At 34.6% G+C, this 26580-nt stretch overlaps 1 protein-coding gene and 1 non-coding gene across 3 annotated transcripts; both read left to right on the top strand.

The window, feature by feature from the left end:
* Nucleotides 1–2765: 2765 nt before the first annotated feature.
* On the top strand, nucleotides 2766–10718 carry LOC132283564 (nuclear poly(A) polymerase 4-like). Of its 2 annotated transcripts, XR_009472057.1 has the most exons (13): nucleotides 2766–3113; nucleotides 3209–3286; nucleotides 5874–5981; nucleotides 6429–6491; nucleotides 6596–6757; nucleotides 7678–7791; nucleotides 7930–7992; nucleotides 8081–8410; nucleotides 8508–8672; nucleotides 8864–9829; nucleotides 10060–10136; nucleotides 10238–10327; nucleotides 10570–10718. XR_009472057.1 is itself a non-coding variant. In XM_059785536.1 (12 exons), exons 1-12 carry the CDS (start codon nucleotides 2994–2996, stop codon nucleotides 10263–10265), a joined length of 2274 nt encoding a protein of 757 aa, XP_059641519.1. In that variant the 5' UTR covers nucleotides 2766–2993; the 3' UTR covers nucleotides 10266–10718. The 2 variants fall into 2 exon arrangements, 1 of the variants encoding a protein (XP_059641519.1); XM_059785536.1 differs by having other exon boundaries at nucleotides 10238–10718.
* A 5772-nt stretch (nucleotides 10719–16490) lies between these two features.
* Nucleotides 16491–16589, top strand: LOC132287253 (U6 spliceosomal RNA). Its single transcript, XR_009472970.1, has one exon. It is a non-coding gene; the product is annotated as a U6 spliceosomal RNA (small nuclear RNA).
* The last annotated feature ends 9991 nt before the right edge of the window (nucleotides 16590–26580 follow it).

The raw sequence follows: 26580 nt of genomic DNA on the forward strand, positions 1-26580 counted from the left end.
GTGTTCCTTCACTTAAAATCCTGACTCCGTCACTGTGTATCTGCAAAATATATACAGTTAATGGCTAATATCATATTTGCCTTTTTTGATTTTTATAGTTGATATATATATATATATATATATATATACTCCGTATTGTTTTTTATTTTTTTGGTTGTTATATATATATATATATGTACTCTGTATTGTTTTTTTTTAATAGTGTGTCTCCCTCACTTAAAATCCTGAGTCTGTCACTGTGTATCTGCAAAATATATTCAGTTAATGGCTAATATTATATAGCCGTTAAGGAACATTCCGGTGATGAAGTCCTAGTAGCAACAGTGAGGATCCTCCTCTCAGTCCGGAGGTCTCGGCGGTGGTCTACAATGTGATGGCGAGAGGCTCCATGTTCCCAAAATTGTTCTTGAAGCTGTACAATCCAGTTGGAGAAGTGATGAGGTGATTGGATTGAAAACCTTTGTCAAAACCATTCTCTGCGATGATGGATTCCCACGGAATATGGAATTATTCCGTTCCTCCCATGCGTGATAAACCATAACTGAGAAGCATATTTTCCTAAGCATGTTAATTGGTGAGCTTATCCTCCATCGCTGGCTAATCCACAGTATCATTGCCTCCCAAGTGAAAAAGGATTTGTAGAATTTGCACCTATCTTGGATGAATCTCCAGAGTGAGGATTAGAAGACATATTTAAAGAAGAGATGGGAGTGTGATTCAGTTTCAATATGGTATAGTGCACAGATGTTTTCCATAATGAACTATAAATAGACGTCGCCAAATAAAGGCCTTGAGGCGTGCACCACAAGGGACTTTATGGCAAGTAACTTCAAAGGATTCGCGCCCTGTCAACTCAAATTTTATGTTTTTTATTTTACCTACTTGTCTAACTTCTCATGCAAAAAGTAAAGGCAACATGTGTTAATTGTCTATTCCTATTTCATTAGACTGGTAAAAGTACACCCCAGAAGAAGTGAAGTATTTTAATTGTAATCTTTAATTTAATTTTATTATTATATTTTAAAAATTTTGCATTCTTCAATTGTAACATCTAACCATATTATTATTTTTTTAAAAATTTGCATTCTTCAATTGTAACATCTAACCAACTACTTGTTTCATAAGATGGAACAAAATTCTCAATCAGCTACTATAATATATAACTATATACGTGATAGATACAAATATATTTTAAAAAAATGATGAGCATAGCAAAATTCTTATTTCATATATAATGAAACCCAAAAAAATTGATCAAATAATGGTTGATTTTTTTTTTCCTTTTCTTTTTCTCCCTGACGTACATTTGTCAACGTCACTCTTCTTAATAAAGGCCTTATGGCATAGTAATATATCATCTATCTTTTAAAGTAGATGGTGAAAATTGAGTCCTCAAAAGGGGTAAAGTGAATAGCATCGGGTGTGTGTTTCTTACCCGTGACCAAAAAAAAAAAAAAATAAATAAATAAGAAGATAAAATCATCTTATTTTATTATGTTATAATATAATTCAATAACCAAGTTATTAATTTTAAAACTTCTTAATTAATATAGCTAAAAGCACAAGTGTTTAATTGAAAACTAAAATTATCTTGACACCCATGTGATTTCACCTCTTCACCCTTCTATAAAACTTTTGCCAAAATAATTCTAACATCCGATTGTCATTACCTGTGCCAACCAAATGTTGTGGCAACTTTCACACTCAACCTTTGTGACATTTTGATGATTGAAATAATTTGGAATAATTATATTTACCTCTTTTGTAAAATAATAAAGGTCTTCTTTCTAATTCTAAAATATAATACTCTTGTTGGCTAATGTTATACTTAAAATTTAATTTTATCCTTAGAAAACTTGAAAAGACATTTTTGTCCATGTCTTATAATGGTTAATAATAATGATAATACAATAGATATAATTAGGCATTTTTAAAGAAAGGTAAGTATAATTATTCCAAATAACAAATTTCATCAATGAGTGAAGAGGTGAAATGTAATGGGTGGGCGCTTGTCCATTTACTAAAAAATTTAAGATATTGAGTAGTATTATATACCCACCCATTTATAGCCATGTCACTTTTCATCCGGATTTGATGTGAGACAAGTCTCCCCTTATAACATTCTCTTCCACCCGAACCCACGTAACGCTCTCGTTGTGGTCGAATCACCCTGCCTACCCAGAGTGAAAATCCAGACGCCCTCCGAACCGGGCGCTTAGCGTGACACCGAATTAAAAATTGGATCTAACTCTGATACCAACTGTAACGAATGGGCGCTTGTCCATTTATTCAAAATCTCAAGTTATTGAGTAATACTACATACTCATCCATTTATATACATGTCACTTCTCTCCCCTTGTAACATAAAATCACCTCGGGTAATTCACCTTTAATTCAAAAAGACTTTCCATACATATTTATTAGCTATAATTTAATATATAATAAAATAATTTTAAAAATGTCTCTTTATTTATAGTAGTATAATATAAATATATATATATATATATATATATATATATATATATATATAGGTATAAATATGTTTAAGAGAATTAGTTGATTAGAGTTGTTTATTTAACACATTATTTTTTAATATATATATTATAAAGGAGTTCCACTAATCAAATATAGAAACTTCCATTTTTATACCATCAAATATGGTAATCTTCCTTTCCGGACTGGGAGTTAAGTAAATTGTTGACTGGGGTTAAGTAAACGCGTTCACTCCCTCTCCTTATCTGAAAAACTTATATATATATATATATATATTAGGGTTCCATTACTTTACTTTTCCTTCTTATTACATTAAGGTTTTGTCAATTATTTTTATCGGTAAATATCAATTGAGAGGCTTTGATTCCAAAGTGATTTACCAATGCTTTCGGGTTTTCTGATTCTCCTTTTTTCGGCGTTTTAGGGTTTCTTGATTTTACAAATTCCATCGCTCTGTTACATTCAATTTAGGGTTCGCGTATGATTTCATTAGTGTGAGAATGGTGTGTTCTGGGGGTTTGATTGATCCTTCTTCGCCGAGGCAGTATGGCGTGACGAAACCGATATCTCTTGCGGGACCTACGAAGGCTGACATAAGGAGAAGCTTGGACTTGGAGAAGGTTTGTATAATCGTCTTTTGTCTGAAAAGGTTGATTTTTTTAATTCATGTTATGATGTCAATGTTCTGACATTTTGTTATTTTTGTGTATGCAAGTTTTTGGTTAATGCTGGGCTTTTTGAGAGCAAGGAAGAAGCTGCGAAGAGAGAGGAGGTTCTGGGTCGTCTTAAACAGGTATTTTTGTGTATATAAGTTCTGGGGGTTTGAGTTTGGATCTTTTCTATTAGTTTTTGCACTCCAATCATGTCCAATCCATCATCCAACAATTATGAACGTGTCACATCTTCACTTTTGTTTCGATTTAGTTGTGTATATAAACATGTTGGATTATGACTTGAAGATACTTGAGAGAAAAACTAATGGTGAGGATCCAAATCGAATTTACTGATATAGTTTTCCATTGTTGTAGAGTCAAGTAATTTGATCATTTACATTTATCAAAAAAAAAAAAAATGTAATTTGATCATTTACTCAAGAAAAGTGCAATCACACATAATGGGTTTTTGTAACAAACGAAAACTTCTACAAGGTAATCCACCAATTAGGATTTTTGACAAAAAAAATAAATAAATAAATTGGCAATGTTTTGCTAATGCAATTTATAATCTAATTGTTAATGTTGTAGGTGTCTTTAAACTTGCTCTGTCATATTTAAACGTAGAGTTCATTGGATCTTCTTGAACGGGTGATTAGGTTGTCGTTTACGTTCCTGTAAAAAGCAGGCTGAATATTTCCATGACTCGGAGTCAAAGTTAGGCTCTAAGGGACTTGTCTCAAACCGCAGCTCCACCTGAAGAAGCTAGATGGAGATCTGTCAATAATAAATGCCAAGGATACTTTAGAGATAAACTAGAAAATCCATCTTACCCTTTTTAATGACTCCTAGCTATATTTGTATATATAGGCACTAACATCATCAATGTTTGACTTTTAGCCAAAAATAAATTCAGGGGCGTAAAACATTTTCACCGCCTTAGGGGATGCTTTTTGGAATACTCTACTAAATTTCTTAGATATTTACATGATTTTATAATACTCCAACTATTTAGAGTACTCCATATGATTTATACATTGTTCACATGCAGACATGCCATGCTACATGTCATGTAGGTGCAGTTTTGTGACATTTGCATGGCTTATTCTTCAAAAGTTGGCAGGGTGTGGCATCCTACCTTGTTTCCAGTGATCTTTTCAGTGTTTTGTGGTTGTCTCGACCACTTTTTATTAAATAGCTTCCGTTTAATGAGATTGTCCAATAGCATCTCTCTTCTTTTCGAGTCATCCATATCCTCATAGAATCCATTCCATCTGACAAGATACTCTTGCAGCATATTTTGTTTGTTTGCAAGTTGCCTCTATGTTGCTGTTATGGCTTGTGTGCTTGCCTCCCATGTTGGATCCTGATATATTGCAACGCTTCCCTTCACACATAGCTTGGCTGCCCAAACTTGCCATTTTTCTTTGTGACTTTGATTTAATTTTATTTTGTATGTCCTCCATTGGTCAGCTGTATTATTGGTGTGGTATCTAGGTCTCTTTAAAGGCCAGGATCGTCTTCATAATTATTATAATTCTAATGGACTTCCAACCTAATCAGCTGCAAGCGCCATGATAATTGCCTCTTTACCAAACCTTGGCATACTCTTTGAGTGGCCATTTTCAGACGCCTTTTCAATGCACCTATCATGGTCTCTTTGTTTGCCATGGAGAGGATCCACTTCCTCATTGCTTAAGTCATCCTCACACTCGAGGACGAGGATGGTCTTGTCCGCTTTGATCTAATGTGCCTTTGAATTTCTCTCATTTTTTTTTGGATAGCCCCTTGATACGTGTTTCCCTTCACACCTAATACAATACTGAGGACATTCTTGCGCATCACAGTTTGCATGGCGCTAGATGCACTAAAATTTTAGCTTGTCTTTCTACCATTTCATTCTAACTTTTCTTGACAATCTCTCGACCTATGATTGCCATCACAACAATGCATTTGAAGGCATCCTTACCATGTATTAAAGATTCCATTGTTTTGTTTGGTTTGGTTTGGTTCAGTTCTACAGTTCCAACGGTTAGGTTCCGATTCTAATTTTTAGGAACCGATGGGATCGGTTCAGTTCTGATTTAGCCTGACAGGACCGGATCGAACCGCACCGCGTGCACCCCTATCTGGAATGAACTAGGAGTAAGAGAGTTGAGTTAACAAAATATTGATTCCTACCAGATGTAGTTAGATTACCATGGTTTTAAGTTTGGCAACGTCGAAGGAATGATTTTATTATTAATTGTCTGGGTTAGTATTGGCTGATAAATTATGACACACCATATTAATGTTTAAAGAATTTTAGAAATAATGTAAATGTATTAAGGAACAAAAATTAAACTGTATTGATAAATGGATTAACACACAATGTGATAAGTTGTATGGTTGAATAACTTCAGTGGTGGCTGATTTGCGGTATTATGCCCTTATTAATGTTTAATCAATTGTGGAAGTAATGCAAATATATTATGAGTAACAAAAAATGAACTGGAAAAGACAATCAATGACTGGTTGTTTAGAATTTGGGAAAAAAAAATGTATACTCAGTGAATTATATATATCTGACCTCTTTTTACATTTCAACATATCAAGCATGACATTTATTCAGCTATTCATATATTTACATCCAGCCTAATCTGTTATAGATATTTCTCATTTATAGACTCTGAATTCATAATATATGTTCATGCTTATTATCGGTAACATTGTTTTGTAATATTTTAGATCGTGAGAGATTGGGTGAAGCAACTCACTCGCTTGAGAGGTTATACTGATCAAATGGTGGAGGATGCAAACGCTGTCATATTTACTTTCGGTTCTTATCGACTTGGGGTAAGCATATTTTTGTTTGCTTTTATCTGTGGTGCTTGGCCTCCCTATTACTCTCCAGTTATTTCTGTTGGATGGGTATACAAAGGTTAATTTATTTTGTATCGAATACAATACTTGACATATGCTAGCTATTCGAGAGATATCGTTGAAATATAACAGTTATTAGGTATACAACTTGGCTGGTTCTGCGGGTTTAGGGTTAGCCTAGGCTCAACTCAAGGTATGAAGCCTTCAATTCAACCTCCTCCAACCCCATCCCACGTGCATACTCAAATCTTTGAACTCCGGTTGTGTTTGATCTGAAAAGATCAAGTTGGCGTTTGGGTTGGTTAGGCTATACAAGTGCTTGGCTTGGATTCATTGCCGTGACTTGGCAGTTATGTGTGATAATGATTTGCTGCATTTATGAAATTTGGTTGTACTGCATATGACTCAATCATTTGATAGGTAGATGGTCCTGGAGCTGACATTGACACCTTATGTGTTGGGCCATCCTATGTGAATCGAGAGGTAAACTATGAATTTATGTTAATTGTTTTTTTAATTATTGTTATGAAGCTTGAGCCCTGATTCTGTTACTTGTTGATCCATCTAATGCTGGCTCCTCTTATCAGGAAGACTTCTTCTTTATACTGCACAACATTTTGGCAAACTTGCAAGAAGTTACAGAATTGCAACCTGTCCCAGATGCTCATGTTCCCGTTATGAAATTTAAGTTTGATGGAATATCAGTTGATCTTCTCTATTCAAGTATTTCCGTTTTGGTTGTCCCAGAGGTGAGTGTTATTTGAATTATATTTAATATGCTTTAATTTTTTGAGTAACCTTATTCAACATTATTTCTTTTTCTGGTAGTGTGAAGATGGAATTTTGATGGAGCATGACCTTTCAAAATGCTTTTCCTTCACTGCTGCTCTTTCTTTCTTCCTTTTTCCTTTTAACTTGAAGGGTGGCATGTATGTTGCATTCGATATTACATGGACTTTGCTCTATTAAATGATTGAAGTACTCTTGTTGGACACTCTACACTTTGATATGGGGTTATGAAATATGTGTCTGACACGTATGGTTGGACATTCACCTATCTAGGGAGGTTTGGTATGGGATGGGGAAGCCTTTTGGTTTAAATTGCATTTCTTTTGTGGACAAGTTGTGGGATGTGCTTAAAGATAGGAAAAAAACATGTAAAATATTAAGAGTTTTTTTTATATATATATATAGGTTTGGGTTATAGTTTATATATGTCATGTATGTGAACAAATCATGCAAGGAGGAGGAGAACCCCTTCCTTGATCTCTCCCCGACTCCTTGTCCTTGGGTTTACAAATTCAAACATTTAGCTATACCCTAGCCTGATATATGTACATTTAACATAGGGTGAACTTCACCTCTCCTATCTTTCGCTCTTTTTTAATTACTTGCAACTTTCTCTTCCACACACACTTTCTCTCAACAAAATCATCCGACTTTCTCTATATATTTCAACAGAATAGGACACTTAAATTTGAGTTTTTTTTACGTGATTAAAATTTATGCCTCAATGGAAGAGAAAATGGGAAAAAACTTTATATAATCAGTTTGATTCCAATTTACTGACTTGTGTTCTTTGGTCACTTCTGCTCCATTATCTTAGCAAGTTTGTTGGTTATGAACTATGCTAATACACTTTTATATGTGGTAACTGATTATTGAACAGGACTTAGACATCTCTGACGTCTCTGTGCTGTACAATGTTGATGAGCCAACTGTTCGCAGTCTTAATGGCTGTAGGGTTGCGGATCAAATTCTTAAGCTGGTTCCAAATGTTGAGGTGATTATTTTGAATTCTTGCTAGTACTTTCTTCAACCTCATATTTTTGGAAAATAGATCTTTTATTTTTATTTTTATTTTTTTATCAGTTTAGTCTTTTTGATCCCACACTAACATCTAAATTATTTTCAATGTTAGAATTTCCGCATGACACTCCGATGTTTAAAGTTTTGGGCTAAAAGGCGTGGTGTTTATTCAAATGTAAGTTTGTTATTTCTTCCAGTGGTATTTTTCTCATATGAATCTCAGGTTATTGTTCTGATTTTTTCTTGTCTCCTGTTTTCTTTAGGTGACTGGATTTCTCGGTGGTGTGAATTGGGCTCTTCTTGTAGCCCGGGTGTGTCAGCTTTATCCAAATGCATCTCCCAGTATGTTGGTTTCCCGATTTTTCAGGGTTTATACACTGTGGCGTTGGCCAAATCCTGTGATGCTTTGTGCAATAGAAGAGGATGAACTTGGATTTTATGTGTGGGATCCTCGTAAGCATCCTCGGGACCGAACTCATCATATGCCAATTATTACGCCTGCTTACCCTTGCATGAATTCTAGCTACAATGTCTCAGTGAGTACTCTTCAGGTTATGATGGTGCAGTTCCGAATTGGTAACAAGATCTGTGAGGTAAGAACATGGAGAGCCTCCTTTCAATCTGTTCATGCTGTATTAGTACACCTGCTCTCTACTGATGACCTCTGCCATTCTTTTTGCCTGCATTCAGGAGATAGAGCTGGGCAAAGCCCAATGGAATTCTCTGTTTGAGCCATATTTGTTCTTCGAAAGCTATAAAAACTTTCTGCAGGTTGACATAGTTGCAGCTGATGTTGATGACTTGCGTGTGTGGAAAGGCTGGATTGAATCCCGGCTAAGGCAGCTGATATTGAAGGTAATGCCTTTTCCCTTTTAATTGATCGGGAAAAAACCACATTTTCCCTTTTTTATTGTTAGAAAGGCTTTTTTTAATGTTTAAGTTTGTGCCTCTCTGTCCATATGGGTTTTTGGTAAAGATAATAAAAAGAAGCTAGTTCAACCTTCTCTCTATTTTACTTATTTATGTTCTCAACGAAATGTTTGCAGATAGAGCGGGACACATTCGGCAAGTTGCATTGCCATCCGTATCCAAGTGTTTATGTTGATACTTCTAAGCAGTGTGCCCATTGTGCCTTCTTTTTGGGTTTGCAAAGGAAAGAAGGAGAGATAAGTCAAGAAGGCCAGCAGTTTGATATTCGCCGGACGGTTGATGAGTTTAGGCATATAGTGAATATGTACATGTTTTGGAAGCCGCAGATGGAAATCTATGTTTGTCATCGTCTTAGACGGCAGATTCCGTCTTATGTTTTTCTAGATGGTTACAAACGAATTCGACCACGGTTCATGAGTCAGATGGAGCCTGAAAAATCATCTAAGCAGTGTTCGCCAGATGGTGAAGTTCACACGTCTGGATCTGGTCAAAGACACCTTAAGAGGAAAAAGGATCTTGAAGGGGTAGACGTGAAGCAAGAAAGTCTAGCGAAACGGCAATTGATTAGCCCCCAGAGGCAGCATTCAGTTTCTCCTGAGATTATTAGTCACAGGTTTTGCATTTCATCTAAGCAGTGTTTGCCATTGGGGCTTATTAGAACAAAAGAAAGTGCGGAAATTAATGGAGAATGTCAGGTTGGCATGGTTGATGTGAGTGATAGTGTCTCTATTAACGGGGAGAATGCTGAGGCTGGGTCTATCCAGAGTGAGCCACAGAGAATGAGAGGTGATGAAGATTTCTTCCTAGAGGTAGTCAAATCAGATAATGAGATACCATGTACTAAAGATGCTGAGGCTGGATGCCTTTCAGATTCAAGTGTTGTCACAAACCTTACTAGTGAGATCAGCTGCTGTGAGGATGACGGATTTGAATCAGTAGTTTGTAGAAGCGAGGGGAACGCAGTGAGTGTGGCAGGGAGTAACAACCAGGGAAGACGCAAGGCAGATTGTGAATTGCTTCTGGGTAATAGGTGTGACAATGGCTGCAGAATGTATCAAGATAGATTGCAGGGAGAGTTAGAGGTTCTAGATTTAGTTTTCCGTATTCCCTTCACTTTTTCAGTTCTTTCCATAGCTCTTCTTTTGTTGTTGCGATTTTTCAGTCATGCCTTGGGCTGATATGAACTCTATCAGGGTCATTGCTTGGTTGAAAGATTGACCATTAACTTGCATGTTCTTGTGAAAGTGATTTATCTTGTTTTATACCGACTTGCCAACTACCTAATTTTTTTTGTTGCTTTTGTTTGATGAAGCCAAATTCTGCAGTTGAGATATTGCTTAAATCTGGGAGTGGAGTGAACTCAAAGCCTGTGGAGACGACAGTGATAAGGCATATGTTCTGAAATCGAAGTATTATTTCCTGAATTTCTTTAATTGTATCGGTTGTGTCTATATACTGCTTTTTCTTGGTTTGTTTTGGCTGTTTTGTAGTCGGTTGAGTCTGACATCGACCGCATGAAAGATCAGAAGGCTGGACCTGTTGGCATGATTGTTGGAGAGAGAGAGAGAGCCAGCATTCAGGTAAGTACATCCATTAATTGCTGGCTTTCAGTCTTAATTTTTTTTCCAGGCATGCTCACATTTTATCCGACAGATTGGAAACCAAATGGTAGCAATCTGAAGAGCTCTGGGATTTCACTTTGATATTTTATGTACAGTTATAGGATTTTTTTGTTTTTTTTAAAGTAATTAAGTAGGCTAGGAAGTGTCCTTAAAAAACATGTTGGGTACCATGTTTATGTAGTCCAATTTGATGACTGCAGGGGCCGGAGTCGGTCGTTAGGAGTAACTGTTTCCATATTTTTATTTTTATTTTTTTGTGTGTACCCCACAGCAACCTCCTTTTGTACATTTGCTGCCTTGATAATAAAATAAAAAAAATAAAAAATAAATAAAAACTCAAATTACTCTCTCTCTCTCTCCCTCCCTCCCTGGGTGTGTGTGTGGCTTGCATCGTGTTGTTGATTCTCTCCCCACTGAAATGGTGGTCATACAGGGGGGTCACTACCTAATCCTTGGTTCATTGAGCCCATGACCATGTTGCTGTGATTTTAAAATTTTGAGATCGTTAAATGCTCCTCCAGGTGGGTAAATCTGGGCACTGGTCCGAGAGTACTACTAAGAAATTTGGCACTCAGTTTTTTTCACTTGCCGATCTTTATTTCGGAAAAATTAAAATAAGAAAAATATATTCATTGCAATAAGAGAGCCCAGATGGAAATGTAGTATTTTTGCTGAGGAGATTAAAAAATCCTCTTATTTTGCTACTTACAAATACAACATACTGTTTATTCGATGTTTGGCAAAGATAAAGAGTCTATAGGGCGTGCCGTGTAAAATATTTTCAACCTAAATTTTGACAACCCAAAGAAAAGTTTAGCTAAAAACAAATTGGTTGAGCAAAGAAATCTGTAGAAGAAAAAAAATCATTTCACAAAAGAATCTGAAAACTGGGAGTTGAAATGTCATCCCACATCATGTAGTATGGCCAAGTAAACAAGTGCATGTATTATAAATTATCCGAACTCTTATTTGATTTGTGGTTATTAAAATATCAAATCTTTTCTTTCAAAGAATAAAATTATGAAATCAAATATTACCACCTCATTAGAATTTCCAATTTTTCCTTTCAAAACATGGAATTATGAGAACAAATATGACGGAATAAGAGGTTTGAAGTTGAAACAAAATTACCTCGTTAAAACAAAAGCAGTGGCAAACGTGACCACATTCTACAAGCTTCTCACCATATTCCTTGTACAAAGTATTTATTTCATATTAGCCGATATGCTCCATGCTCTACACCAACACCAAGCCTATACATTTACCACATTCCATCATCACGGACTGACGGACAACATAAGGTTAGGGGTATGGACGGATTTGTGAAGAGCTCAGTGAGGGTATCCGCCCACACTGAAATTTTTTATTATTACATTTTATATTTCTAACTTTATAATTTTTTACATTTATATTTATAAAATTTTAAAATTACCCCTAAAGAAATTATGAAAAAACCCATTTATATAAATTTGTCCCCCTTCATGTAAATTTCTAGATCCTTCCCAGGTTAGGGGATTAAGAATGAATTTTTTTAATCATTTTAGGGGAGCAATAACAATATTTTACTGGTATATAATGAAAAAGGGCAAAAATAATAAAGTATATTAATTAAAATAAATAAATTCAGGGGGCAATTTATTTCCCCCGTCCCTTACTGTAATGCATTACAATGAACTAAGTGAATCACTTCTCCGACATAAAATATTTTTTGGGGAAATATATATTATCTTTTACTTTTCATTATTTGATAAAAGTTCAGGTAAAGTTTGAAGACAGAGCGTTAAAAATTTTTCAAAAAGTTATTTAAAGTTAGTACAAAGTAAATGCATTTGCTTTCATTATGAGTTAGTGATTGGCCAAAGACCAATGGTCTAGGGCCATGTAATAATATCTCGCCTGTAAAACAGAAAAATGAAATTTTTAGATGGCATCCAAATTGGTCACATAAGTTTCTAAAAAAATTGAATAAAACGTACATTTTTTTTATTTTTTTTTTATTTTATACAATTACAGACTGTGGTTGTACATGTAATAACACGTGTGTTTGTGTAAGGTGTTTCAATAAAGTAATTACTTGGTGAGACCTTGATCGGAGACAATATGATGGTGGTCCATCCGACAAATATACAATATAAAGTGTACTAGAAATGATAATAGTTTGAAAAAACGGAAGGAATATTACAAAAAATTCTATATAAAATCATCCAAGTGTTATGCGCATATACTATTTCTCACCAACATATATACATGTATACATATATATACGTGAAAAATGGTAGGGTCACGGAATAATTTTTTTCGAATAAATCCCGAATCTGACGTATTTTTATCCATTTCATCTACTTACACAATTTTAAAAAAAATATTATTTAACACGTGATAAATATAGCCAACCACGTTAAATTTGATGTTAATTTGGGAATTTCTTTTAAATTCCCCTATCATTACACACATGTATATATATATATATATACACACACACACACAAATGAAACATATTGATTGTCTTTTGACTAAAGAGAGGGGTCTGTATTCTCTATTGGTATGTATGTATGCATGTATGAGTAGAATTTCTTTCTTTTGGGTCCAAATGTGAATGAATACAAGTTGAAATTTGTGAAGATTGGTTTTGTGTCATCTCCACTATCCAGGGTCACCCAAAATAGATATTCATATTTATTTTTAGTGTCTATTCTACAACTAATTATTGTAGAAGAATAATACCCTCGTCTTGTGTCCATTTTACTGTATTATTTTGGAATTTTCAATTTTTTTTTTTTTTTTAGGTTACTTTTGGATTAAGAGGATTTAAAATTTTAAATGAATAGATTTTAGTCTACTTGTTTGAAAAGTATAACTAAAATTTACATTTAACTTTAAATAAATTACACTTACCTCCCCTATTGAATCCCTAAACAACAGAAACCTTCCCTCTATTTTTAAAAACAACACTGACTTTCCCTGTAGTTCTGGTACTGACCTCTCCTGCCATAAAATCCGTCAGCATTGTCCATTGATATCGTGCTTGAAATTCTTTTTTCCTAAAGGGTTGAAAAGACATTTTTATCCATATGTTGTAATGGTAATTAATAATAAAAATACAATGGGTATAACTATTATTTAACACATTCGGGTCGGGTCAAAGTCAACACTCAATAGGGAGGGCAGTATTATTTTTAAAATTATACGAAAGATCCCTATTATTTAGACATTCAACAAGGAGGTCAGTTTAATTTGCTCCAATGCAAGAAGATTTTTATTGTCCTTATCAAACATGAGTACGCCATGACTACATCAAAAAATAATAATATAATTAATATATATTATTATATATATATGTCCTTTTTAACCATATAATTACGAATAAAATCATTAATTTGGAGTTTAGGACTAGATGTTTATTAATTTTCTTTTCTTAAATTTTAAATTATTTTTCTAATTAATTCATTATATATTTAAATTGCATTAAATCCGATTCTCCAAAAAGATAATTACAAAACTATCCTGCCATATCCTGAAAATGTCCCAGGCATATCTTTGTTGTGTTCATGTTATGTTCCAGCCGTGCTTCACTAAGAAAATAAAAAATTCAATTGTCAGGATACTTCTAGTCATATTTGACACATATTGGGGTCATTTTTGCATATTCAACAAGTGTCTGAGTATCAGATACTGCTACGACATCCTAAGTAGGGTGGCAACGAGGCGGTTTGGAACAAATATAAAATAAAATATTTGGATAAAATTATAATTTATCACTATAAACAGAGTAAACGAGACAGGGTAAGCCTCCAATTTTTAGCTTCCGAGCCCTCTTCGGTGAGTTGAACTCAAAACTCTCATTTTCTTTAACGGACAGAGAGGTGAGCAAAGGTGGGCTGTAGCCCACCCAATTTTTTTTTTTTTTTTTCACTATACTAATATTAATGTAGCCCAAATATATATATATATATATAGTATTAGCCCACCTTAGCCTCTCATCCAAGCATGAAAGGTGTTAAAACAACAATGCGTAACAGGAGATGAATTTCTTACTTATTGCATGACCATTAATCTTGAACGGGAAATTGTTTAGAAAATTGACTAGGAATCTATTATTGACGAATTTGATTCTTTAATGACTCGTCGAGCACAACATATTTTGGCCTCTCATCCAAGCATGAAACATGTTTTACGATGCGTAACTAGAGATAAATTTCTTACTTAATCTTGAACGGGAGCTTGTTTGGAAAATTAACTAAGAATTTATTATTAACGAATTCAATTCTTTAAAGGCTTGTCGAGCACAACATATTTTGTAATATTTGAATTCAAATATTTATCTGAAATCCTGGATCCACCTTGGGGGTAACCTTTTTTTATCTGCACTCGCAACCATGCCAATTTTCAACCCTACCTCGTTCCTGCTCTAAAACCATTTAATCATTCCATAACGGTTTTAAACCCGCGGGTTGACATATATGTTTCACATATAAACTGGGACCAAGGAAAGTGAGTATCAGTAAAAAGTGGTAAATGGTCTTTCTGTAATTAAAACAAAGTACACACCTTATTAATAAACTAAGCCGTGACCAAAACCATTTTTATATTCCTTCAAATATAAGAGTTAAAGCGCCAAAAAAATAATCAGTAGAAGAAGAAAAAGGAAAAATAGGGAGAGAGCTAGAAATTGATTTCAAATGGCAATCGAGTGCTTTCTCTCTCTAAACCTCCTCCGCCGTATACGGCGGAGCCACCTCCGATTCCATTGGTGGAGACACCATTTGAGCTCCGCTTTTTCCACACCTTGATAGGCGTCCATGGACCGATTGCGTCTTTCGACTTTGTTACACGATGTATATACACGGCACACAGGGTTAAGCCAGGCAAACACTGCAAGTCTATTTTGTGCATGCGTTGGAGATCAGATTCAGATTAGCTTTCACAAGGCAATATTCAGTACTTCTCCCTCTCTCTCCTTTATTTCTCTTTCTAAAATTTGATATATTGGTTATGTATACTACTAACTCTATGGGCTATGCTTTTTCTAGTTTGAAATTTTGATGTTTTTCTTATTAGATTTTAGTTCTATATGTGTTAATAGATGATTGATGATATTTGGATTGTGTAGGTTGTATTGTTAAATCAGGTTTTATTTTTAGTGATACGAGTGAATTTTCATGATTTTATTTACAACTAATTTATTAGGGTTTTTATTGCTATTTTTATAAAATTCCTGCTATTTGGCTTGTTAAATCACTGGGAAAATTCCTTCCTTATATAGAAAATAATCTCTGACAATTTCCAGGAATTTGCTTTTCCTCCATTCATCTGTTCATCTGGAATTCTATAGCTCTGTTTCTGTTTATATCTGTATTTGTCTTTTCTTTTGAGCATTTTTTTGGGGCATTTTGAATTATATAAAAACCGATATGGTCTGAATATAGAACACTTTCAAAATTGATAGTTAACGAAGAAATAAGGTAAGTAGACTAGCAATGAGAGAAAGAGACAAGAAGAGAGGGAGAGAGAGAAACAAATGGAAAACAAGATTAGCGGAAATTGCACTGTAGATCAGTAGATGTGAAACAAACGGAAAACAAGATTAGCATATGGAATTCTTTGAAACAAGTAGGAGATATACTTCTGATTTATATATGCATATGGATGGAATTACTCAAAAAAAATTTAGAAGAAATAAACTTAGAAGTACACTATTTTACCTTTCTTTTTTGTAGCCCACACACAGACACAGATATATAAATATATACATAAATACATACATATTTGAATGACATGTATATGGTTAGTGTTGTGTGAAGGTTTGTTATGGATACGGTGTTTTTTTTTTCTTAGTTGATTTTCGCACACACATGTCTTCACTGAGGCTCGAACCCTTACTTCCCTTTGAAAAATAAGAGTATGGTACCACTGGCCCATTTATTTATGGATATGGTTTTAGCTTCTGTTTTACACGGTTAAATTATATGGGCGTGTTGACTCTTGCGTGAATGAAGTTATTTGAACTATTGTAAGAGGATATGTGTATATGTTTATGTGTGGGTGTTCAGGCTCATTTCCAGTATATTAGCTCCACCCACCTATTTTTTATATTTTCTGTCTTATAAATATTTTAATTGTTGCCTCTTTGGGGACATCCGATAAAATTGGAACCATACAGAGAAGATTAGTATACCCCCTGCGCAATGATGACACAATTCGAGAAATGGTCCAAAATTTTAAAATTACTAAGATAAGAGGATTTTAATTGTTATATATGTATATATAATATTATTATATTATAATAATGTTTTTTTTTATTATTAAGAAGTTGATTAGGTTTTCTTAACCAAAGATCATGGTTTGACATTGTTGTATGTGTTTCACCTATGATTGAGTGTTCCAAGTTCACCCGTCGCATGATAAATTCATGCATCATCGTCGTCGTAGTTGTCGTCGTCATCGTCATCCTTACCTTTATCCCCAATGAACGGGCCAAGCCACATGAATTCTCTTTTTCCATTCTTTCTTATCATATACCACGTCTTCTCTTAGATTTAGTTTTTTAAAATCGTTTTTAATTACTTCCTTCAATTTAAGTTTTGGTAGGCTTCTTTGTCGTTTACCTTCTAGGCAAACAACTCTTCTTCTTCCAACCGGCACATCATCAGATCTACGTTAAATATGTTTATATCACCTAAGTCTTCTTTCTCTAATTTTATCATTTATAAGCGATATACCTAATGTTCCCCTCATACATTCATTATTAATCTTATCATTTCCAATTACTTCTATCATCCAATGTAGCATTCACATTTCTGCTACATAGATGCATTATTATTGTGTCTTTTTCAATGTCCAACACTCTGCTTCATAGAATATAGCTGGTCTAAATAACCTTTCTATAATCTATAGAATTTTGCTTTTAATTTATTTGGTATTCTTTTGTCACGAAGGATACCATTAGCTTGTTTTCATTTTGTCCACCTTACTCCAATCCCACTAATTACATCACCATTTATCGCCCTATCTTTTTGTAAATTTGATCCTCTGTAACGCAAAATAGCTATTTTGATTAACTTTTTGGTTCTACAATTGTGATATTTATATTGTCCTCATTTATTATTTGATCAAATTTACATTCTATATATTCTGTTTTTGTTTTACTAATTTTTAAGCCTCTTGCTTGTGTCTGTGTCTTTCTCCATATATTTCCAATTTGTTGCTAAGGCTTCCCTAGAGGTATCTACTAAGACTATGTCGGCCGCAAATAGCATACACCATGGAATGTTTTCTTGAAGATTTTTTGTTATTTCGTCTAACATTATCACAAATATGTATGGACTTGACACTGATCCTTAGCGTAGCCCCACTTGTTAGGGAATTCACTAGTTTCTCCGCATGTAGTAGGAACTCTAGTCAATGTCTCAGTATATATATTCATATAAATACACACACATATATATTAAGTATATAGAATTTAGTATGCTTAATAGTGATTTGAATTACCTAATAGATCCATCCCTTTTACGTGGTGTGCAAATTACTGTTTTGGTGGTTTTTGGAATGATTCTTTCTTAAGTGAAATTTGAGCACATGAACAGTACAAGATTTGTAGGATATGGTTGGTGAGAAAGAAATTGCATCTTGTGAATTCCATAAAAGGTGTATCCTGTTTATTTTTATTTTATTTATTTATTTTATTTTATGTGAAATTGTCGTTAATGCGATTTGGTTGCGCATGCTTGTTCATGCGTAACCGGCTGGAAATAGGTAGAGAGTGAAGTCTTTTGGCTAAAAGATCGAGAAAATGTTACGGAACTTTTGTTAGGGGTCGGCGGTCTGCTATGAGAATTACAAGAAACTGTGGATGTGCGGTATCCGTATCAGTGTCATTTTGTTGACTATGATTTGGCTTTAAATTAATATCGAGATTTTGTTGATTATTGGAGTTTGTTTACTTTGTTTTTATTCATTTCTAATTTCAATTAGCCTTTGCATAGGTACACACACACACATATGGCGAGAAAGTACCATTATAGTATGGAGCCTTTAACTATTTCAAATTGTAATATTGTCCTTTTATATTCTATCTATAGTATAATATGATTTTAAAGTTTTTTTCTTACTTGACGGTTGAGCTAATCATAACATTTTGCAGGTTCTAATTCTATAGAAGCAAAGGGTAGTGAGGAATTTTCTCAACTCACTTGGGGACGGTGTTGAGGATGTTGCTATGAATAAGAAATCATTAGAAGTCATATCATTTTTATTATGTAATTTATGAAGGATTATAGTTATAATTTTATGAAAGTGTTCTTGTTGTTTTAATTTTTCCTCCCCCACTCCCTCCAAAAGTTTAACCAAATATACACACTTAAAATATTGCCCCTTGCAGGGCTTTGAATTCCTCAACTCCCTTTCAGAGAGATTTGAGATAATGTCCACATTGTCCGTATTGGATGTTATGAAATATTAATTGAAAGCTTTGCAGGGTTTAGAAAATTATTAGTCTGAATTTTGTAAATATTCAAAGATGTAGTAATATTTTATTTCCACCATTTTTTTTTTTTTTTTTTTCCTTTCTTTTCTTGGCAAAGAGGGCAATTTCAAACATGTTGGGGCACAACGGAAGCAAAAGAAAGAAAGAAAATAACAATTCAAATCACAACACAAGATATATATGCGGTTCACCCAAAATCAATGTTAAATTTACGGATGAGAAGAGATTCACTATATATGTAGAGATATTATAATAGTAGGGAATTTCAACATCAGACCATGCACACAAATTCTTGACTGAGTTTTCCGTGTACTCTACGAGACTCCCTCTCGCCATCACTGTTCACTCTACTAAACCCGTAACTCACCTCTACCATCAACGTATTCCCTCATGAGGTTACATCTCTCTCAACTCATAACTCTCAACAATAGTTTAAGTGTCTATTTATAGAGTCATATACCTAATTCCTTTGTGGACAAAGATTACAATTTCTTAGAGCCTCAATTCACGTCTCTATAAAAAATTATCATAAAAACACACTCTAAAATAGAAACTAATAATAATGATAATTTGAGACATAATTCCTAACAAAAGATTCATTCTTAATCTCCAACAAGACAATGGAAGGGAGATTCTCAAAATCCTCACCAACTAAAACCCAACTGAGAAGTTTTTCAGAGTTTGCCAACAAATGTGCCGCACTCGTTGCATCACGAGGCACATAAACGAGTTGGAACCAAATTCAAGACTAACAGATTAGGAGAATGGGAACCATTAACTACAAGGACAACATTTTTAGCTTCTAGTTCAAAAATAGTTGATTTGGAAGTCCACGGCTGAAGAAGATGTGAGACATTTAAATTTTATGTTGGCAAATTTCATAGTCAAAATTTGTTGATCGAGTTGTAATTTTTTGTTTAACTTTTGTCTCGGTCTTTGGAACTGAATGGTGAGTGCCTTAATGTTGTAAGTGAAATTGGATGATGACATCACTTAGAACAGGTATGTGAGTGAGGACACTTGGTTTGAAGGTTTGTGGTCTAGGACTTTTGGCGACCTGTCTGATATTTCTCTGTTGGAACCTTCAGGAAGAGATGAGTCGCACTTTGCCTAAAATGTGCAGGATTTCATGTTTGGTAACTTTTTGATTCCTTTTTAAACCAAACCTCTTGAGACGTCCTACAATGTTTATAAAACCCTTAAAACTATTTTGGGGACTCTCTAGGGTATTTAAACCTCTCTAATCTCTAGTGCTAGTAAGATTGGGAGAAAACACAGAGACATCACTGTTGGAGCTGAGAAAGATTTTTGAGAGAGAATCTATTTTTATATTTTTGAGAGCACACATATGTTAGAGTTTGTAACTTAGCTTCGACATAGTGGATTGGTTTCTCCCAAGACAAGAAGTCTCTCCGTGGGTTTTTTTTTCCCTACGTAAAAAGTTTGGTGTTTAGTGTATTCTTTCCTCATTTGCTTTACTTTATCATTTTACATTGTGATTATGGATGTGTAATTGTTAATTATTGTGGGTAATTACTCAAACACAAAAATGAAGCAAGAAGACCTTTTCACTCCCTTTAGGTTATTGATTCACTCCGTTTCACTAAATTAGCTAACCACTTTCACAATGGACATATCATTTTTCTACTGTCTTTAAGCAAAGAATTATTAGTCTCACATGGATTATTTGGGCAAAGAAATATAGTCTAAAATGTTTACCCATGCACACTACATTTAGAGCAATTGCTTATAGTGATTATTCTAGGCATATGATAGGGGATAGAATGTTTTTTACATGCCCGCCGCATGCAGATAAAACCACTACTTAACATAAAGTTGATAGGGGATAGGGGATAGGCTCTGGCATGTCCGCACGCAGATAAAACAACCACTTAGCATACGCATGCTCAAGCTTACATTTTTTGTTGGGATTTATATGCCCTGGCATAGCAAATTCCTGTTTGGATTAAGTGACATATGTTCCTGACGTTTCTGAAATATTTATATTTTATACAATTGGTGAATTCAATGTATTATATTTCGATTCATTATAGAATTGATAGTGTCCATTTGATTACAAGAGATATTTATATATATGTATGTGATGGCAATCAATGCATGATATATAAATAGTAATCATAAATTGTTCATAGTCAGTAATTATGGATGGACTCATAATTAATTAAGACTTGAATTGGATCCGCGTTAGGTTGAGATATATTGCGAGAGCCGTTGTATGCAATTGCTCCCTATCACCGTCATGGCATTTGACTCTTAAGCATGAGAAAAGTATAAACTCTTTTATTAATTAATAATTACTTTGATTTGTTCGGCGGATTCTTCGGGATTCTTAGACCGACACTTTGGGTAGTTATGTAATTAATAGTTAGAGGGTTATATTTTCAATATTTGCATCATTATTACTTGTATTTATTTTGTATTGATTATGGTTGATCACAAAGTAAATTCGAAGGCCTTCGTGTATTTTTAGACAAAATGATTTATTATATATTTATTTATTTAAATTATTATTTTTGTCAAACAAATGTTTTATTGTGATCGAGCCAGAAATAATCAAAGGTACCAAAATAAATATATATTAATTAAGTAGTCGGATTGATGGCTTTATTTATCCAATAACTAATTATGCATAGAGGGGTCAAAGTGTAATATTGACTTAGAGGTTATTTATTATTTAATTGGAATTCAATTAATTTCTTTTAGTGGAGTAGAAATTAATTTATGAATTAATTGAATTGGGTCCATGGACCGGGCCAATTATTAATTCATTGTAGCCAATAAAATAATAGGCCCAATGGATTCTCACTCATAGCCCAACTTGATATTAGAATCATATTAGATTTGAGACATGTAAATTAGAGATTGAGAAGGATTCGTTGTTTCCTTTTCTTTACCTTTATGTTGCCTATAAATATACATGATCTATGTATATTTTGAGGGTGATTTTTTTAGAAGAAGGAAAAAGGAATTTATTTTCTCTCTCTAGAAAATTAGGATTTATGTTCTCATCTAATGGAGGCTCCCACAAACCTAGTTTTCCAAGGTCATTCATGGAGGCTTATGAGTGATTCCTAAAGGCAAAACAATGACCAAGAAGATGGGGATCCAAGGAGAAGGCATCTTGCTAAGGGATTTACAATAAGTGAGAACATTCACTTTAGAGGAAAGATTTAAAGGTTTACTCAGACCTTTGATAATGTATGTATAATTGTGAATGGATGATGATGTATGTTTGGGTCATGGATGAAGCTTATAGGTTATTGGAATGTAATTTTATCTTTGGATGAATGTAATTAAGGCTTTGATTTAGCGTTTGAAAGTTCAATGATGTAATTTAATTTTTTTCCATTGTATTTCAAATTGTAAATATTTTTAAAGCCATGTAATCTTCGTCAAAGGATGCTATGAAGCTTCAAGAAGGTCCAAGAGGGTTAAATTAGGCTTCAAGAATTTTCTGGAATTTTTTTAAATTTTTCTGGAATTTTTTGGGCTTAAATTTAATTTCTGAAAATTTTTATTAATTTTTCTGGATTTTTCGGCGGTTTTTCGGCGAAATTCCGTCGACCTGAGGTTCGCCGCCGGCGAGGGAATTGCCGGAGGGAGAGGGACTGATCCGGTGCGGCGCGCTCCACATACGCGCGCACCGGTGACCACTAGATTTGCATCAGCGGCGTGAGATGATTCTATGCGGCAGGGTTCATGGTAGGCATGGTGGGTGATGAGAGCTGAAAAGTACACATTTAAACCCCTTAAGCTTGAGTATTCTAGTACCTTTATCTATCTTACTTTGCCGTTTTAGACTTATTACGTGTTATTTATATTTTCAGGCACTAATCCCAAAATTGAGCTAACTCAGCCAAATAAGAGCTTAATTGAAGCAATCCTGAGATAAACCAAAGGAGGGAGCAAAGTGGAGAAAGCAAGGAGCAAAAAGGAATCAAAGTTGTGCAGCTGAAAAGTTCGATCGATCCAACTTAGAGTTCGATCGATCGAACATCTATGATCGATCACAGTACTTCTCGATAGATCCAACCTTGGCCTTTACTGAAATTCCAAGTTCGATCGATCCAACATCACCTTCGATCGATCGAACCCTATTTTGTCCTATTCAAATGATTGATCTTATCCACAGCTGTACGCCTACCAACCACTTTTGTCCTTTTCCCCATAAATATCTTCAAAATATCTCAGCCTTGTTCTTATCCGGAGGAGTCAGACCACTTCGATCAATCCAAGATGCAGTTCGATCGATCGAACCCATCTTCGATCGATCCAAGTTAAGGTTCGATCGATCGAACTTCCTCCAGCGAGAAAAAGTTAAAGTCCAGCTCATTTATTCCGTCCTTCACCCAATCATTGGAGAATATGCCTTGCACGACCACAGCTCATCATAGGGTGTATTTGACCTACCTATATAAGAAATATGATACACTTTTTGGAGAGGAGCCTAGAGTCTCTTGACACACATTGAAAATCATCTTGGAGGCTCTCCTTGGAGAGGAGGAAGGGGGGAAGCTAGAGCACCATTGGAGGAGATCTTCACCAACAAGGAGCAGCCATGGAGTTAGCCCTTGAGGGTTGGATCATCACTACCATGAGTGTCTAGACATCCTCTTGGGGCTAGAGTTAGCCCCAAACATGCTTTCTATACTCTAATCTTGTGTATTATTGAGGGATTAGTGTTGTATGATACATCTTGATATTCATGTATATATAAATCTTGATTATTTCATGGTTTGTATTGTTTAATGCTTCCAATTGACTATTCTATGCTACCCATATGTCTATGTATGCTAAAGTAGGATATTCATGTGCTTATCTCTAGATTTAGTGTTTTTGATGCATGTCTATGTGTATTGATGCTATAAATCTAGAGATTATCAAGATGATATGCTTAATGAATGCTATTTTGGTTCATTTGATGGTTTATGCCTATTCTTGATGGCTTGTGCCTCTCCCCTAGTCTAGATAGCTTTATTTTCATGCTAGTAGTGTAGATTTAGTGTAGTGGTAGTGTAATGTTAGACGGGAGGACAATCTACTCTTGATGTTTGATGTTACATGCTTGTGAGTCCAAATGGCATATTCCTCTAATATTGTGTTGCATGTGGATTGTGAGCTTGACTAGTTATGATATGTTGTATCTTTCACATGTGTTTAGACAATTTATTCCTCTCCCAATAGATAAATTGTGGCCTCTCACATGATGTTTAGATAATGCATGTTTAACTAAGTCATCCTTATGGATTGCTTGGACTATGAGCTTAATGAAAGATTCAATGACTTGATTTGATATTTTGTTCTCTTTACATGATGTCTAGACAATATATTCCTCTACCAATAGATGTATTGTGGCCTCACACATGTTGATTGAGACAATTTGCACTTGTTGAGTCACCCTTACCAATTAAATGTCTTTTATACACACAATATTGTTGCAACACATTCATTTCCCTCATTAGTCACTTGATTATGGTTTGGAATAGTATTGTTTGGTGGTGATCTCTACACCCCAAGACCTTTCCTTCTTACTTACTCTTTATCTTAATGCATTTTAATTAATTCTTTTCTAGAAGTAATCAACCAACCCAATTCTCTTTTGCAATCATTTGGTACGCTAGAGTCGAAGTTGAAATTCCAACACGTATAATCCCTTGGGACGATCCCTACTCACTCTTGCTACGTTAGTAGTAGTGTTGGTAGTGGTTTTTATAAATTTAAATTTGACATAAAAGGCTTTTCTTGAACCACACATTCACTACATTCAGTTTGGCGTATTGGAACGGCCGTCGTCAGATTTTGGCGCCGTTGCCGGGGATTAACGGTTTTGTTGGAATTAAACTAGACAATAGTGTTCATTAGATTACTTCTATTTTTATTTTATTTTCCATTGTATATTCTTTTCTCTTAATTTTCATTATTATTTGTTTAATTAGGTACTTGACTGCAAGGAAGGTGAACTTTGGAACTTAAAGCAATCATTGGAGCTTAAAAGCTAAATTTGGAGTTGAAGTGCTAAAGGACCATTGTGAGCAATTTTTGGCACTCTTGTATTTTAATTGTTTCACTTCTTTGTATGCTTGTGATAACCCTTGTTGAGGCTCATTTTATTGCTAAATTTTTGTCCAAGCATAAGCCCTTGTTGAGGCCAATTTTTTCTTGCATTTGGGTTTTAATTGTGAATGGAAGAATTGTTTGATCCAAGTTTGGGGGGGGAGGGGGGGGGGGGGGGAATTACATCCCTTCACCTTATGCTCATCCATCACATTTTAATCCTTATGAGATTGAGTCCAATTCATTTCATGCATCATCTTATTATGGACTTGATCACTCATTTAATCCTTCTTATGACTATTGCCCTCCACTACCATTTTATGATGAATCAATTCCACCACCTTCTAAGTACTCACCCGGATTTGAAGAAAAAATGTTAACTTTACTTGATGTGCATATTTCACACACTTCACTTATTAATTCTCATTCTCAAGCTTTAGCCAACTTAGAAGCTCAAGTTGAGCAAATTGCAAGTACTCTTTCTCATCAAGAGGAGGAGGAAGAGGCAAATGAAAAAATGGCAAGAACTTCAATGTATATAGATGAGGATGATGAGAGTGAGGAGAATGAAACAAGTGAGCTAATGCCTAGCACTCTATCTTGTATAGAGGAGGAAGTGGCAAGTGAGTTAGTGGCTAATCCAATAGAACATAACATGATTAATGAGGACTTTCCTTATTTTGATTATAATTTTATCTCGGACATGGCTACTCTAGAGAGTGAGGAGATGTTGACCACACTTGAGGTAGGAGAGAAGGAGGAGGAACTTGTTGAAGAGTGCCTTCCTTCTATTATCTCTAATGACACTCTTGAGGAGTGTCTTTTGGAAATGTATAAAAATTGTGGTTTTGACTTTAAAAGCTCTAAAAATGAAATAAACTCTCTAATGGACTCCTTAGCTTACTTAGAAGGTGAGGAAATGGTAATTTATGAGGAGGAGAAGAGGGATGAAGAGAGGGTGTTTCTTATTAATCCAAATGAGTCTTTGAAAGACAATGCCTCACCAATTATCAATATGGATGATCATTTGAATGTGTTTCAAGAACACAACAAAGAGGCAAGCCTAACCATGATTGATTTTGTTTTCAAGACCGTGGATGAAAGGAACAATATCATCTCTTTTATTTCTTTTCAAGTCATTCTTTTGGAGGATGATTTCATTGTCATAAGTGGGACATTAAATGAGAAAAGTGAAAAGAGGGTCAATAAGGATGTTTCATATCCAGTTTTTGATTCATTTGATTAGCGAGTTGACCTAACGTCTTGCTAGAGACGTTAAACACTAGTATTCGTAGAGTTTCACAACTCTATTCCTCCCCCATTTCTTTTTATTTTTCATTCTTGTGTACATTCTTCCATCTATTTTTCAAATTTTCATTCTTGTTACCATCATTGGGGCTTAGCATAGGATTTTCTGCACTTTCAGTTCAAAATTAGGCATTTGGTGCCAGTTCGATCGATCACAAGATCACCTTCGATCGATCGAATTGTTCTTTGATCGATCCAATATGTGGTTCGATCGATTATGAGTCCCAACACTTAGAAAAGTTTTGGACCTGCATCCAAATTCCAAAATGCATGCTCTCGGGATCTCCAAATTTTCAAAAGTTCGATCGATCGTAAACCATTTCGATCGATCGAACTACCTTTCGAT

This window comes from Cornus florida, unplaced genomic scaffold, assembly GCF_030987335.1.
Source record: "Cornus florida cultivar Cherokee Brave unplaced genomic scaffold, ASM3098733v1 CherokeeBrave_3.0.0_Hap2_Chr11, whole genome shotgun sequence".
NCBI classification, from domain to species: domain Eukaryota; kingdom Viridiplantae; phylum Streptophyta; class Magnoliopsida; order Cornales; family Cornaceae; genus Cornus; species Cornus florida.